The sequence below is a fragment of the Colias philodice genome, chromosome 12, assembly GCF_061535455.1.
Source record: "Colias philodice isolate Cphi_HAF_F1 chromosome 12, ilColPhil1 Martin Lab GWU primary, whole genome shotgun sequence".
NCBI lineage: Eukaryota > Metazoa > Arthropoda > Insecta > Lepidoptera > Pieridae > Colias > Colias philodice.
This window is the reverse complement of record NC_143097.1, coordinates 1,465,774-1,483,140: the sequence shown is the minus strand read 5'-3', so window position 1 is coordinate 1,483,140 and position 17,367 is coordinate 1,465,774. Positions and strand designations below refer to the sequence as shown.

The following is a 17,367-nucleotide window of genomic DNA, read 5'->3' as shown; positions in this document are numbered from 1 at the left end:
CTATTGTGTCTGTGATTCCGGGGCCTGAGTTATTAACTTTAAAATGACAAGAAAGCTGTAAAGTTTACAATTTGCTAAATTAAACTGAAAATCAAACCTTGTGATAGGTCCCTTGTGTTGATCACAAAGGAAATCATTCGATTTTGTCTTCTCATTGATCATAATGTTTTTTTCTAGTGGTGAACGGTGTTATTAATTAATTCGCGTTTTAATATTTTCATAAGTTTGACTGTTTGTTGGCGGTTTTGAATTAGAAAAAAAAACAAAATAACTTTACTTATGACATTTGTTTCTATCCTATCACATAATGAATGTTATCATTGTCTGCATTCCTCCAAAAATTGTTTTCGCGTACCGAAAAATGACAACAAACAAATGTTTACAAAAGTACGCGCGCCGCAAACGCAAGTACATACTCTGTTATGAAAATACCCGCCATTTCCCTAACGGAACACGCAAGGGCAGGCATTTCGTTAATTCAGTAACATTTTACGATTTCACTCTTGTAATAAACATGGTCACGTGAACTCAATGAGCCATAACTAAACGTATTACGCGTGTGAAATGGCTTTTGTTTTGTTTTTAAATCTGTGACGTATATGCGTGAACAAAGGTGTCGATGCGTGACTATGGGCACCATAGACAATATTTTGTTTTTGTTTATGTAAGCAGAGATTTTTTTGTTATGCGGCGAATTGTTGTTTTCTTTAAAACGACTAACAACATAATATTGTAACAGATTGTCTATTTTGAAAGTATGCAATATTTTCAAAATAATATATATGTATAACCGCGATCGACCTATAGACTAGAGTAGATAATTTTTGAAACAAAAAAAAATCGCAGTCGGATGAAACCCATTAGAAAAGGAGGGGAATATGATAAAAATGTAAGGAAAAATAAATTACGGTCAATCCGAGTTCGGGAAGCGGGAGGGGGGAGCTTTTAAGAGAAAAAAATGGTTTCTCTCGATTTCCGACAAAATTACAAGTCCTATAGAAAAAAGTTCAATGGCAAAGTTGTAGGTAATTAAAAGTTCTACAACTTTTGTATTCACAATTTTTTCACATAACCTCAAAATTTAGGTGAAAAATTCAAAAAACCAAGTTTTTGGTCTTTTATTTCTATCTACTTCAAAATTTATTTTTTTTCTACGAAATTTGGTGGAAACTTACTTTATTATGTCCCAAATACACTGTAATTTATTTGATTGAAAATATTTATTTTTTCGCCTTATTTTGAATTAATACCAAAAAAATAACCTAATTTTCAATCGAAAAGTCACCCGTCAAAATATCAGCTTTTTTTAAAAACTTGGGGTGCCTTTTATTCATTGAAATCTCTACTTTCATATGGTGTAAAAAAAATAAACACCACCATAGTAAATGTTCTCAGGAAATGCATACAAATAGTCTGAAAATTAGCTTTTACTAAATCAGGCACACTTCTCGAACTACCTGAAATGTTTTTATCGACATTATTTTGCTTTTGAATATGCTGTAAAATATTAAACTTAGAACAGATAATTATTTTTCTTTTGAAATATTACCGAAAAGCCGATACAAGAGAAGATATAGAGTTCAAGAAGTGTGCCTGATTTAGTAAAAGCTCATTATCACACTGTTTGTATGCATTTCCTGAGAACATTTACTTTAGTGGTGTTTATTTTTTTTTACACCATATGAAAGTAGAGATTTCAATGAATAAAAGGCACCCCAAGTTTTTGAAAAAAGCTGATATTTTGACGGGTGACTTTTCGATTGAAAATTAGGTTGTTTTTTTGGTATTAATTCAAAATAAGGCGAAAAAATAAATATTTTCAATCAAATAAATTACAGTGTATTTGGGACATAATAAAGTAAGTTTCCACCAAATTTCGCAGAAAAAAAATAAATTTTGAAGTAGATAGAAATAAAAGACCAAAAACTTGGTTTTTTGAATTTTTCACCTAAATTTTTAGGTTATGTGAAAAAATTGTGAATACAAAAGTTGTAGAACTTTTAATTACCTACAACTTTGCCATTGAACTTTTTTCTATAGGACTTGTAGTTTTGTCGGAAATCAGGAGAAACCATTTTTTCCCCTAAAAAGCTCCCCCCTCCCACTTCCCGAACCCGGATTGACCGTAATTTATTTTTCCTTTTATTTTCATTATATTCCCCTCCTTTTCTAATGGGTTTCATCCGACTGCGATTTTTTTTATCTTTTCATTATTTTCAAAGGCTTCTACCCCAGTCTACTATGCGTGTATTAATAGTACAAATATTGAAAATATTTGCACAAGAATTCACTAATTACTTACTTATTTCACGATGAAAACTGTTTAGATGTTCGCATACATAATAATTGCGTAAATCAAACACAAGATTTTTCCTGAGTATTTAGTTACTCTATTTACAAAAAACAAAAGAATTCCAACAATTGAATAAAAAAGCGAGTTCGTTACCCACAATCGTTGTGTCTCGTGTTGTTTGATTTCAGAAATATTTTTTATGTATTTATATGTTGGAATTGTTCCAAAGCAAACAGTGCGACGCCACATAAATATGTGTATGCCGTAATATACTGAAGAAAGGTTTTACGAATTACTTTTAAATTGTTGCAGATAACATTTTCTTATTGATTCGTTTTAATATTTTTTTATTACTTTTCGATCATGCGTTCGGAAATGGTAACGAGTTTGAAAAAATGCTTATCTAAACAGTTTCATAATGTAAAGAATAGTTTGAGTTATCATAAATGTCTCTAAATGCAATAAGTCATTAAATAACCCATCTGTATCTAAGTTTAGGACGTATTTATGCGAACTTCTACTTTTTACTAACATTTTTTGAATTTTCTTTGCCTTTCAAACCGGACCTAGATAAGATGACCAATTATTAATAACATATAGATACCTATAATGGGCGTGATACCAAAAACATGAATACGATAAACTTGAGTACCGAGAAGCGATCACCGGTAGATAGTAAAGTGTTATGTGAATAATGTAAATTGTATCGGGCCTAAAGATTAAACAACGGTATCAGCTTATCGCTTCTAATCGGATCACTAAAACGTAAAAGGTTAAATTAAAATATAGAATCGCGACATATTTAGTCCAAGGACTAGTATAAAAACTATAGCAGTAATAGTAATTCAAGCGTTACATAATTGTTTTTGACGTGACAACGTCTTATAATTCGATAGAGCCGGCTGCACGCACGAAAAAACATGACTCATGCGGCGTTACCTCCCTCTGAGGCGTTCCATGTAAGGCTTGAAGTGCAAGCGAGAGCGCGGAACGAGCGACAAAGAAGCACAATCGGACGTTGTCACGTTCAACTATCGTCAGTAAACCGACTTTAGAGACAACCAATTTTTTTTATAGCCCGTGTCCATCTATGAGTATAGAAAAATCAACTGAATTGATTGACTTGGCTGTATCAATAAAAGCCTTTGCCTGACGTAGTAATCGTTTTTTTTCTGGCGGTTTCTAAAAATAATGCATAACTGTCACATGTTTGATAAGATTATCATTTCATACTTCTGTGTATTATCTCTTTATCTCGAAAAGTATCTATTCTTATGTGCAATCGAGTCTTCGTCACGATAAAATCCTTGACAAATCTGAGTGAGAACTGCATGCTATATTTTTAAACTGTATTCTTTTCCTTTATGGCCGTGACGTGTATGAAATATTTGTATGCATATAAATGGGTAATAATGTACTGTTAAAGATAAAAACAAATTAGTGATATTTTCGAAAATTGTACGACGAGTAGTATTAATATTGTTGCCAAAATTTGTCATAGTCAAAAGAGGCAGAATTAGAAATTTTTCTGGAGTGTAGGGTAGCGAGATATAGAGATTAAATAAATTATTTTGTGTAATTGATTTACTTTATTTGAAAATATAATTATTGTATTGTTGTAGCACTTATCCATTTCATTATGTTTCGTCTCAAAAATTTTTAGAAATCATTTCATTTTAGTTCATTTCGATATTTTTTATAAAAAATGTGATATAACGTACAAAGTCTGTTGAAAGGGACCAGGGTTCTTAGTTTGTCACGATAATATTAGCGTTTTTATTTTACTATATTATATGTTTTCCTAAAAGTTTGTTTTTTTGTATCGGCTAAATTAAAATAAAACCTCTTTTGACCGTGACTGTACATAATATTAAAAAATAAGACATCATATAAAATATGTATAACCAAGTAGGTGGTATGTTAAAGAAGTTTATTACTCTATGGTCTCTATGTCGTGATTGGCCTTTGATTGGCGCCAAAATATCGATGGGTGTTCCAATAAAAAATAAAAACTTTGAATGAGAAAATGCATGTGTCGGCAGAGTGAAAATATTTATCGAGAAATTGTTCTGTATGTGCGTTTATTACAATAGATTTGGTAATAAAATATTATGCTTAGATAGCATAAAATAAATTATGTAAATATATAATATTGTGGTGATTGAAAGCGCGGTCTGATATCAAATATTATTTTTTCATAATTCGGTTTTATATTAGTGTTTTTGAAATAGTCAGGGAAAACGAAATAAAGATATTTCGAACAACGCCATACTGTTTTCACACCCAATGTATATTATTTAATTTAACATAGGTAAAACTTCCTATCATAAAGTATTTGTTATATTGCAATTTGCAACATTTTTACCAATGTTAAGTGTTGCTAGTTTTTATTTAGACACGAAATTAAAGTTTTACATTAATTTATTAAAAAAACGATTAACTTTTTTTAACCTATTTACTTACTTTGATTTAATTGAAAGTTGTGTTTTAATAATTGTTTTATTTACTTCTTTTGAGATTATGTCTGATTCTGTGGTATGAAGCGATGATGAATGGATATTCAAAAATATACCCATAATTATTATAATTTAGGAGATAATATGAGTAAGATGTACATTATTGACGCATGTATTCTTCAACTAAATTAACTAGTGCAATATGAACTGTATGTACATAACGTTAAAGTATAATTTTGATATTCATATGTATTATTATAAGTAAAATTGTTTCTACCTTTATGTATCCCAAAGACTGATATTTTCTTTTTTTGTAAGGTTCCGTACGCGTATGTTAGACTTGTCGTTATATAATTATATATATTTTTGTTTTTCATTCAGTTCTAGATAAAATACTAATTTTTCATGTTAGGAGTATAACTTTGTACGGAACCTCTATGTATTCCACGATCATGTATGCCTTAAAATTAATTTTGATCTTCCCTTTTTATCCAACTGATTGTCATAAGTTTATAAGTTTTTTTTTTTTGAGAAAATAAGTCTGCTGTAAAAAATATTATGATAATTACATACTTAGTAATCTTTCAAAACAATGACCACAAACATCGACCTGTGCCATACTGAGATTTTGTATTTACCTTCAAACTATAGAAAAAATTACATGATATTTATTCGTATTATTTTAGCCAAATATCAATTTATTTATTTTTGGAGTATATGTGCCAAAATTATTTTCGAAACTAATATTTTAAATAAATCAGACTAATAACTGTAATTTTAGTTTCACAAAAGTTCAAGCACTTTTTACATGTTCATTAGGGTGTGTAATAATAATTTAGAAAATAATCTATGGCCCGGATTATGCAAAATACAAGGAGATAATTTCAGCACAGATAAATATATTGCGAATAAAATACACCATAGAGTATGCATTCAAAAATTAACATTATTTCAGTAAAGTCACGAATCACGTATTGTAGTGTAACAATATTACTTCAACCAAATTTTATAGAACATTTATGAAATTATAAGTTCATACTCTTCAAATATTGTCTATTCTCCTGAATAATAATTCTAAATAACATGTTATTTAACCTTACTTGTGTACTATAATTATTACTTAATAATAAGCAATGTGTGATGCTTAAAAAGCTAAAAATAATATGCTCAGTCTTATAAGGAATGTACCTATTCTATATTTTGTAATAATACTTTAACTATAAAATTATATGTGCATTTATTGTAAACGAATTTATTTTGTGTTGTTTTAACTACCCACTGTTATGTTCAAAAACCTATGTTTAATCAAAATAAATGAATGTTAATATTTTGATGGTTTTTATTTATTACATAATTTGCACTTATTACAAATTAGAAACTAAATCAGATCATAACAATTATGAGTCTTTTATATGTCTTTTTGAACCAACAGGTTTCTAAATTTAGGACAGTGTGATCAAAAGCTTTCTTCTTTAAATTCTAAATTAGCTTCTAAATTTAGTGAAAAAATTAAGGAAGATGTAATAAGTGAATTATTACCCCTTAAAGGATACCCGCATAAAAAAATAACATGTACGCTTACCAAACATTTTAGTATCTAAGTAACTAACTAAATTTATTATTTTTTCACAACTAAAGAAAATTATTAAATCGTCTATTGATCTGCTGAGGTCAAGTAATTTTCTATTGTAAATTCTCTGAATAAATTCGATTTTCGAAACTGTTTTAAAACTGCCGTTAACTCATAAAATTAATTTCATGTTAAATATCACAGAACAGTAAATAGAAGTGCTGTAATGTCTAATTATACTCTGTCCATTATATTATTTGCTTTTTGACAGCTTCACGCCTATGTATAATTGTATTGTCTATGTTAAAATGTCATACAAATAATTATCGTACTTCATGGACAGGTCCCGCCCACTTAGTGATGCCTACACAGAATTATTCAATGATGGGTCGATAGATTAAAATAATCGATAGAAATAGTCTGTAAAATATATCCGATAGAGAAAAACTCTTCTATTATGTTATATAATTTAAACGTAAAGACAACCAAATTGTAGTTAAGATAAAAATTAAAAACCAATAAATAATAAAACATTAGTTTAGTTTAGTTTTAACATACAATGCATAGATATGTGGTCTTATTATTACATATCTTATTAGTACGTTTACGTTGTAATTATTATTTACGTACCTGATTCGATTTATGATAATATTTTGAATATAAAATTGAACTGGTATCACAATCGATAATCTTTTGAACATCACTTCTGGTATCACCCGTCGAGCTGTCAAAAAGCAATTCTTATAGTGGACAGACTATAGTATGAAAACCAGTGTCGCCAAACCCACACATTTAAACCGATAGTGATACAGTACACTACAAGTAAACTATGCCTTTGATTGGACAGCTTAATTTGAGTAAAAACTGACTTAGGTTATAAATTCAGCATTTCAATATGTACCCTAACGCACCATGTTACGATTTATTTTAGTATAACATCCCTAGGTATATTAGCTGTTTTGTTTCTCATTGCACAGAAATTCCAAATTCGAAAACATTCAGCTACTCCACAACAGAGGGCGTTAGTTTTCGATAGATATAAATTTGAAACGCAACACATAGAGATAAGGTTGAAATTTGTGTCACTCAACATTAATGACATTAACTTGATATTTATCTGATGCTATGCTCTGAGGGATGTCAGCCTTGTTATCGATAATTCACAAATAAATATTTTTTGTGTATTTTTTTTTCTTTCTTTTATATGAGTATAGTATAATGCGTCACATTTTGGAGTATGTTTATTACTACTAAGTACGTCTTTTTATAATATTATTATTAAATAAAAAACGGAATAGAATAGTATAAATCTATATTTACAAAATACAAACAGAAAATATGCATTATTTTAAATCTTGGAACTGCTGTAGGTTTGATGTATCGGTGGCCTTTGTTAGACCGCTTAGTACTGTTCGGCATCCAGTTAACTCGTCACGTTGCATTTATCCATTTCTCTTTTAAATTAGCCTCTTTGGGAAATCTATAAATAAATTAGACAAATGAAAGCTAAGGAAAAATAAAATAAAATTTAATATTTATAATGTTTGTCTTTTCTAAAGTATCGATACTGTCGATATGCACCACAAGCATCACTAAAGCGACATTCGTTTGTTTATTGCAATAATATTCCAGAAAGTCTTGTTTGCTGTTCAATCTATAATAGTACTAATTTCTAATGGATTAAGGTTCATTTTGACTAGATATTTGTATACAATTTTGACAAATTACGACAAGCGAAGTTATAACATAAAATATAATTAAAATAAATTAAAATAAGACTTACCGACGGTATGAAATGCCTTCATTGCTGATATTATTTCGTCTGCTATCATTTTTGCACTCTTTATACCGAACAACACGTCCTAATTAATGAATAAATATGGAAAAAAGGTTTGACAGCTGACAACCGACTCGAATATTTTTCTGCGCACAACTGAGAGCAAGTTAGGTGATCTAAACTTATCATTGACACGTGGGCCACGCCCACATCACACTTCTATCTACTTTACTGTTCTATGTTAAATATATTATTTTCATCACTTTATACTAGAAAAATCATCAATAATATTATATTATTTATTAAACCGTGGGGTTATCGTTTAGTAATTTTAAGAATGCATTTTGTTTCCATCAATCGTATTAATTTGTTCTGTATGAAGTTTGACGTTTGATTCTCGAACGAAATTTTGAAATGTCATTTTCGTTATCATGGCGGAGGACGAAGATGGTGTTTCGGACAAAAAATCGCCTCAAAATTCAAATAATTCGGAAACCAATGACGGTAACCAACCCAGTACATCAAAGCCTGATTTAGGTATCGAAGAGGCTAAATATGATAGCAAGGAAAATGGTCATAAATCACCAACAGAGCCGAGTTGTTCATCATCAAGTGAGTGTTTTGCGGAGTTGTTTTTTGTTCGTCTATATATAAAGGCATTCTTGAGCTAGCGTGCTTTATTTTTGCAGAAACGGGAGCGATGCGCAAGGAGGACAACCCTTTTTCGCTTCGACACTTCCTGAAGCGGGATCTCTCGTTACCGGGCAATTCAACATACGAGAACACCGGCGCAAGACCTAAGGTTTACGCGAACACAGTGCAGCATTCGCCGACTAGACTAGACAAAATAGACATTCATAGTGATTCGAGACGTGACAAGAATCGCTCCAACGAAAATAAAGCCAAAGAAAAGAAAAACGACCTTGTGATACATCGTAATAGTGAGGACGCGTCTTCTAGTAGTTCCGTAGAAATTCCTTTTAGTGTAGTTGAAGAATCCGAATCTAAGCATAATTATTACGCGGATAGTTCAGACGGGCCGTTCTTCCACCGGCCGAACTTGGCATCCGAGCCTTTGGGCATGCCATCCCTGCCTGACTTTGTTCAAGATCATATTTTAGTGGAGCAAGCGTATTTAAACTCGAACGGACCTATATCAGTGGATCTCGATAATTTACCAGATTTTACGTATACCAATTCGAATTACAATGCTGGTTCTTCATCGCTTGGTAGGCGAAACAAGAATAGCTATGGTGGCAATAGGAATTATGACTATGATGCTTATCTGGGTGCTGCGTCCACGTCTGAAGAGTCGGGTCCGTCGAACCGCAGCATCCCGTTGGACCTCCCTGTGGGAGCGGAAGCAGCTCCTCCACCTTTGGACTTAGTGCACCTTAACCTGGACCTCACAGAGTCTGTGAATCCCGCTGACAGGAGGAACGTCTCGCCAAGGAATAATTTCCCGCTGGACCTTCCATCTAATGCTGGTAAGTGTTATTTATTTAATTATTTATTTATTTATTTGGTCAACCAACATTTGTTTACAATGATTCCTTAATATAATTATTATTATATAACATATAGTTCGTGCAATAAAGTAACAAATAATTAGAGGTTAACACAGCATGCGCCAATTATACAGAGCTATTTCTTAAGAGTACAATACAAAATTATTTTTATTATTAAAAGAATAAGAATTTTTAATTAACAGATGATAGATGATGACAACAATTTAACTTTTCAATTTTTGTATATCCTTCACTATAGAAGTGTTCTTGTCAAAGCAAATGTTCTTGTACTGTAACTGATTTGACATTATTTTTTATATATAAGAAAGAGAGAAGAACTAAGCTATATTTTAGAAAAGATCACAATTTTTACCAAATTGAATGTTTATTTTAAAAATTGTTCAGTGTGTTTAAATACTATTGACTTGATTTTTCTTTACTTCTTATTAATACTGTATTGCTTATGGTAATTGCAGTTATAGATTTAAGTCAATCTTTACTATAATTTTGTACTATATATGTACTTATAACCAATTTTTTCTAATTGCCATCAAACTTAAATACAATCAAAGACAACTGAAATTAATCTTAAAAATTCAGTACAGTTTTATAAAAGACTTAATGATTCATATCATCATTCTTATATATAAAAATAAATCGCAAAATGTGTTGGTAAGCACATATAACTCGAGAACGGCTGAACCGATTTCAATAATTCTTTTTTTATTATATTCCTTGAAGTATGAGGATGGTTCTTATGTAGAAAAAACGTAAACATGTACCACGGGCGAAGCCGGGGCGGACTGCTAGTGGTATGATAAATCTAAGGCATTACCTACATTAGCTTAATCCATACTTAATATTATAAATGCGAAAGTAACTCTGTCTGTCTGTCTGTTACTCAATCACGCCTTAACTACTAAACCAATTTGCATGAAATTTGGTATGGAGATATTTTGATACCCGAGAAAGGACATAGGCTACCTTTTATTGCGAAACATGGACCACGGGCGAAGCCGGGGCGTACCGCTAGTTACTTATAAATTTTAAATACTGAAGTACAATAATAAAAGTTGGGACAGCAAATTTGGCTAGAGCTATGTAAAAGTACTCATAAGTTGTTTACAATTGTTTAAATTATTTTAATGAAAGCCAACTGATCCTTAAATAAACAGAAAATAGTAATAAAATCATTACTTTTATCCCACTTTTTAAATTTAAATAGTACTAGTACCATTATCATAGGGTAAAATCAAAGTAAAACAATATAACAGTAATTATATGCGGCAAACATAAAATCATCTACAAATTTGCTACCTTGACCTCAGAAAAACTCATATATACATAAACATGTACATTGTATACATATTCAAAGTATGTTGCGTATTTTCTATGCTAATTGTTCATAATTCAAATATTCCGTGTGATTAGCAATTTTGTTGATGTACGATTATAAATTTACTAGCTTTTGCTCAGGGTTTTACTCACATTATTTTTTGGTTTAATTTATTTATTAATTAAAATTTTAATTTAAATCTGTACAGCTCTTAGGAGTTCAGTAATAAACACATGAAGAAAGATATTCAAAGATGTATATTCAATATTATTTAGTTTTGTCGCTCTGCTCTTGTAAACCATTTACTTTCAAGCTTATTTGAATAAATGGTTATGGTATGCTTTAATAGTTGTCACATGTGTGTTAGCAAGTATTTCTATACCTTAACCTTAACGGCCCGATCGGTCCCAGACACAATAGATTTTCTATTGTGTCTGTGGTTCCGGGGCCTGAGTTATTAATAATATGTAGTATTCTGGTACATAAGCATCATCATCAAGGTATCATGACTTTTGACTGACCGGTTGGCTTGGTTGGTAGTAGCCCTGCCTTACAAGCCAGAGGTCGTGGGTTCGTTTCCACCCGGGGCAAATATTTGTGTGATGAACATGGATGTTTGCTCTGTGTCTGGGTGTCAATTATCTATAACTATAAGTATTTATTTAAAAATTATATATGTATGTTTATCAGCCATCTGGTTTCTATAACATAAGCGAAAGCTTAGTATGGGATCAGATCGTGCCGTGTGGGAAAATTGTCCTGGAATATTATTATTATCATCTAAATCTGTTCTGCAATTTTTGTATGAAACAATAACAAACATCCATTGATCCATTCCTACAAATTTTCACTTCTATAATTAATGGGTAGGATATATGTCGGATGTCCTCATGTTTCCAAACTTTATCTTTCTGAATTCTATAGTTCTAAATCCACAAGAAGGCAAATGTATTAACAACAATAACTATTCCAAATGTACTTACAAAATACTTGTTACGTAAAGGTATTGCAAAGCAATATTAAGTCGCAAACATTTCCTGAAAATGTATTAGATATAATATGTACATATCAATATATTTAAAACTAGGAGAGGTTATTCATTTTGACCTATTTGGAGTGATATTTTAATCATTTACACTTTACAGTTTGCATGTATTTGCTTGCGATTTGTATTTGATAAACAAAATAATTTTATACAAGTCAAACAATGTAATGATATGCGTTATTATATGTAGATCATAGACGTAAGAGCATTTTGAAAGAACTAACTATACAAAGGTCTGAATATGATAGCCCTGTTATAGCACTGGTTGTTAAATGTTTCATTTATTAAATGACTAACCAGTTGGCTTATTACCGTTTCATTTATTAAATGAAAGATTTAACAACTAAGACTGAATGAATGACTGAAATAAAAATGAAGTTTAGTTATACTTACCTGTATAAACTGGTTCAAATATGTAATATCAAAAATAGAAAAAACTTAAATGTTCATAAATTAATGAACTATATGCATGCATAAATAAATGTCTTACGAGATTAATTTGACGATTATTGTTTTTTGGTTTGTCTTCACTTTACACTGCATTGCATTCTAATAAAAGCAGAACAACAAACAAATTACAGTCTACTTTTAAGTATATACTCAAAAACAGTTGAATTAAAATACAATGGTTTATGTTCTGATAAATTTGTCTAGTTTGAATTTTTTAATTTAGAAAAAAGTAAACCAGGTTGTAACCACTGAAAGCAACTAGTCAGATGTAAAAAAGAAAATGATAAATGATAAAAAGTCTGACCATTGCCAAAATTTTACACAATTACTCTTATTTGCAGGTGCAGAATCCATGCGACTACCAGACTTCCTGCCAGTGCACCCCGGTAGGACGTCGCCGGAACCACAAGCACAGAATGAACAGATACAACAACTTGTTGAGTTGGAACGGACTAGGTGAGATTTCGGATGAATGTTGTTGTACTGTGCAAAATATTTTGAAGTGTAATTTTAAGTATTTATCGGCGTGGCTGAAAATCTAGAAAATAATTGTGTATGGTAGTGCTTTATTTATATGTTTATAGGATAATGCACCACCTGTTGTGCTGTTCTTGTTTTAGTATTTGAAGTAGGTACTTATATTTTTCTGTAGGATTTGGTGCAAAATAAATAATCATGACTCAATGACAGTCATGGAACATCTCACTACAGAACATTACTAAACTGCTTGATTTGTTGTTAGTAGTTGCTTGTTAAATTCTTTTGCTTTTTACTTACTTAACCTACTTATTTTAGGTCGGAACTATTTATGGAACGCAATAGGCGGCTTCGCGCCGAAGAAGAATTGAATTCAGGAAGGGAAGCCCTTCGTTTATTACGAGCTGAACTCAGTACTGTCCGGGCCGCTGAGACGGCGCTGAGAAACCAACTCAGTGACGTCCGACTGGCCGAGACAGCGCTGAGAACTCAACTCAGTGACGTCAGACTGGCTGAGACAGCGCTGAGAACGCAACTGAGTGATGTCAGACTGACTGATGATGGTGTACACCGGGAACATAATCTATTGGATGCAGCGGTGAGTGAATAAATTCATGTTATATTGGGGATGATGCTGAGAATCTGTTAGATACTTGATTTGAAATAAATTAATATTATTTATAAAGAGCGAAATATAGTAGTCGTGATCACAGTTAAAAGACAATTTTAAAATTACACAAAATACATTTGTGTTATGGCTGTAATGAAAATTCTCTCAACGATGAAGAAATGCCATGACGCGTTTTGAATTAATCGTTTAACCATGACTTACTTTCTCATGCCTTCATACTATTGTAGAGACAATTGGAAATGTCGTCCTACACTTACTTTAAATTTTGCATTTGCATTGGATTTCGCATTTTAGATCTTTTAGTGTTGTGCTTTTTTCGCTCAATGAGCGTCGTTGCTCCTTATAATAATTAATCAGTTCAGAAAAGAAAAGTAAAGTACTTCAGAAAAATTATCAAGATTTTAATAAAACAATACCCTATATTTACAGGCTCGACCCAATGAGACAGACTCTACAGTTGCAGACTTGAAGAATGAAATAAAACGACTTCAGGTTGGTTTTGTTAATATTTTTATTGCATATTCTGTATAGTATTTTGGGTATTACTTTAAAAAGTCTTAACATGCTAAATACAAATTTGAATTTTATATCCTCTTAGCTTGACAAATTATAATTTAATAATTTTATATCTTATTTTATAATTTAATGATTTTTATTTGTTTTCAGGAGGAATTATCATCCTCTCAAGAGGAGGTCCGGACACTCCGAGCTGCGTCTACTATCACAGAAACCTCACTACGGTAAGTTTTACATAATACATGAATATTACGCTCAAAGACAAATTGTTCAATGAGCAAAACAATATAAAAAAAATCTGATTGCAAATTTGACTATTAATCACCTTTTTTGCGTTCCAAAGAAATATTCATACATACAATCGAAAAACATAACCCTCCTATCGCAGTCGTATAAAAATAACTCACAACACGTTGTGGTAATCATGACGCGTACGGAATAAATTGATTCAAAATCGACTATTTGTATGAATTTAAGGTTATTTCTAATTTTTATCATTTTTTAATGCCTGTCCGTCCGCGTCGTGTCACCCAGTTCACTCAATAGTGTATCAACATTTTTACAATGAACAAATTCGTCGGTTTCGTGCGTATGACAGTGACTGGTATTACGATAAACCAATTAATGTTAATAATTGCCATTTCTTTCATTGCCACTACGCTTTATGAACTTTATCAATATAGACATGAATTTTGCGTTCTGGCTATTTTACACAAAATGAGCGTTTTCGGACTTTTCACACATTTCTGCATTGTCGGTCTTGCGTCTAACACCGGGCTATAAAATTTGGTCTATCTCAATCGATATTTACCGTCCGCGTCGTGTTCTCAATTTAAAAATATGTTTATATAATAACTTGTAAAATATTTATTTTTTATTATAATTATGTTCTCTTATTTTCAGGGAGCTCTTATCAAATTTGGAGCGACTGCGGACACAGAACCGAGACCCCACTTGATATTAATTTATCTTACTATGTATAAGCGGATCCAACGCTCACTCCTAACTAAAGTGACTCCTAACTAAAAACTATTTTACTATTAAAATCATGATTAACTTTAAAAATTCTAAAGCAGCTTGTTTTTTTCAAGTCACTTTAGTTACAAGAGTCATATTGTATATTACTCATAATTTGCGATGTATTTTCTCATATATGTGCGTTACATGCGTTAGGCATATTCGCTATCGCAATCAACTCACTCAGATTTGTATAAATATACATATTTTTTTCTTTGTTTATCGTCTTGATAATGATTAAAGGTAAAATCACTGCTAGATTTCTTTTGTTTGTAAATAGTTTGGTGAAATTGTGCGACGTGGTGGATGAAATACTCAAGAAGCAGCTTAATTTAGTTTTTAATTACGGAATCATCATATTAATATTAATAAAAATAATAATAGTTTAAAAAAACTAAAAAACACGCTTTTTATAGAAAACCGAACTAAAAAATAGAAAATTTTTATCAAATTAGTGTATTGTCATTGGTCCTCAATAAATTTATAAAGTTTGAACGAAATCTGTGTGTCCGTTTAAAGTGGGTCAAAATCGCGCCCAAAGAAGTCGGTTACAAACATACAGGTGAAATGCGTGTAAAAATATATTAAATTCTTGTATGCCAAAGGCAAAAAATATAATTGTATACTTTATTCCAATATATGACTATTTAATATTTGATTAAATGATGGAGCTTCCTTCCTAGCTTGAAATTTGGTTAAAAATCATCATGATCATTAAATTGTACATAATATGTAATGGTACAATTGTAAATTATCATAATTTAGGATTTAAATATCTAATTTTCTTATATGTCGTTTATTATATTCAGTTTAACCCATAAAATAAAACATGACTTTTCCAAATTAAAATCGAAAAATACGTTATTTTTTTTTTCAAATTTCAATACAGATGTAAATTAGTAGAAAATTTTCTTCTAGTAAGTATACTAAAAATATCATAGTATAATCTATTATTATTATATATAAATATTCATACTTCATCATCCTCATCATAAACCAAATGAGAACTATAACATAGATTTCATTATGTGTAAATAACTTCTGTACAAATAGGCTCTCGTCTATGAATTATTTATTGAACTTAGAATAAATAATACATAAAACTTGTGGGAATAGAAGTGTTGAGAGAAATCATGGAAAATATATTTAAGTATCAAAAATGGGGCTCGGAATCTAAAATCTAAATTATATTGGTGTTTTTGCCGTACTAAATGTGACAGATTACTAATTATTATTAATTTAAATTGTAAAGTACTGTATAGCAGTAGCTATGGTGAATTTGGATAATTTTCAATACTTCTAAACGTATAAGTGGGAAGGATTTGTAAAGGAAAATAGAATATTTTGGATATTTATGAGAAATAAGTGGTTGTTTACGAGTATTGAAAATTCTGCCATTTATGTATTAATAAGTGTTTGTATGGAAATATGTTATGTTTTTGAAACTCGGAATGTAACTTATGTGAGCCTGAGGATAATAAAATTAATTATAAACATGTGTATTTTTTGTTTTCTTTCGTAACCCCCACTATTCAGCATAAAACATAAAAAACACAACATAAAAAAGCCACTATTCAGGGTGTAATCGTTAATTAGTGTGCACAAGCGATTATTCCGTAACTATTGCAGATATCAAAAAACTTTAAACTGATATCGAAAGTACTTAACCTAATGAGTAAAATGGCCATAATAAATTTTAAAAAATAAAACGAGAAATATCCAAAAATGTTACATTAAACGCTCCCATACATTTTATTTCCCATACATTTTGTATTCATAGCAGATTTTCGAAGTGATGTCCTCATTGTGCAATACAATGAGGAGCTCTATTTACAGTTTCTAAATGAACTTCCCTTCAAATTTGCGAAGTAATTAAAGCAGAAAACCAAAAAAAAAAAGAAAGAAAAAGCTAAAATCTTTCATATTAAATGTACATGGGATATTCGTATCTCATACTAAATGTATGTATGTGTTACAAATGACCCGAAATTTTGTGGGTCATTTGTAACAGGATAGCGGTTCTACAGGGGTCTTAGTACGCAATGACAAAAAGAAAAATGATGGTGTGAACGCTGGTACCGGATACCTTAAGATACTGTAATATTTTATATTACAGTATCTTAAGATAAAATATTATATTACACGTGCAAAATCTTCATCATGTGTGACGCGCTTTATTCGTCATAAAACCAAAACTTAATTACACAAAATGCTCTGACAAAGCCCTCGCAAATGCTTTAATATAATTGTTTATGAAATAAAAATCATAATAGGTATTACCATGTCAAGTA

General features: G+C 30.7%; 1 protein-coding gene and 2 long non-coding RNA genes across 3 annotated transcripts; 2 read left to right on the top strand and 1 right to left on the bottom strand.

The window, feature by feature from the left end:
* Nucleotides 1-2,245: 2,245 nt before the first annotated feature.
* On the top strand, nt 2,246-4,726 carry LOC149483776 (uncharacterized). Its single transcript, XR_016316351.1, has 2 exons — nt 2,246-3,133; nt 3,335-4,726. It is a non-coding gene; the product is annotated as an uncharacterized LOC149483776 (long non-coding RNA).
* Nucleotides 4,727-7,614: 2,888 nt separating this feature from the next.
* On the bottom strand, nt 7,615-8,347 carry LOC149483775 (uncharacterized). The gene is made up of 2 exons (XR_016316350.1): nt 8,103-8,347; nt 7,615-7,799 (listed from the first exon to the last, which is right to left on the bottom strand). It is a non-coding gene; the product is annotated as an uncharacterized LOC149483775 (long non-coding RNA).
* Nucleotides 8,348-8,522: 175 nt separating this feature from the next.
* On the top strand, nt 8,523-16,578 carry LOC149483774 (uncharacterized). Its single transcript, XM_089701291.1, has 7 exons — nt 8,523-8,708; nt 8,786-9,583; nt 12,777-12,891; nt 13,231-13,510; nt 13,973-14,035; nt 14,210-14,283; nt 14,963-16,578. Exons 1-7 carry the CDS (start codon nt 8,528-8,530, stop codon nt 15,015-15,017), a joined length of 1,566 nt encoding a protein of 521 aa, XP_089557417.1. The 5' UTR covers nt 8,523-8,527; the 3' UTR covers nt 15,018-16,578.
* Nucleotides 16,579-17,367: the final 789 nt, after the last annotated feature.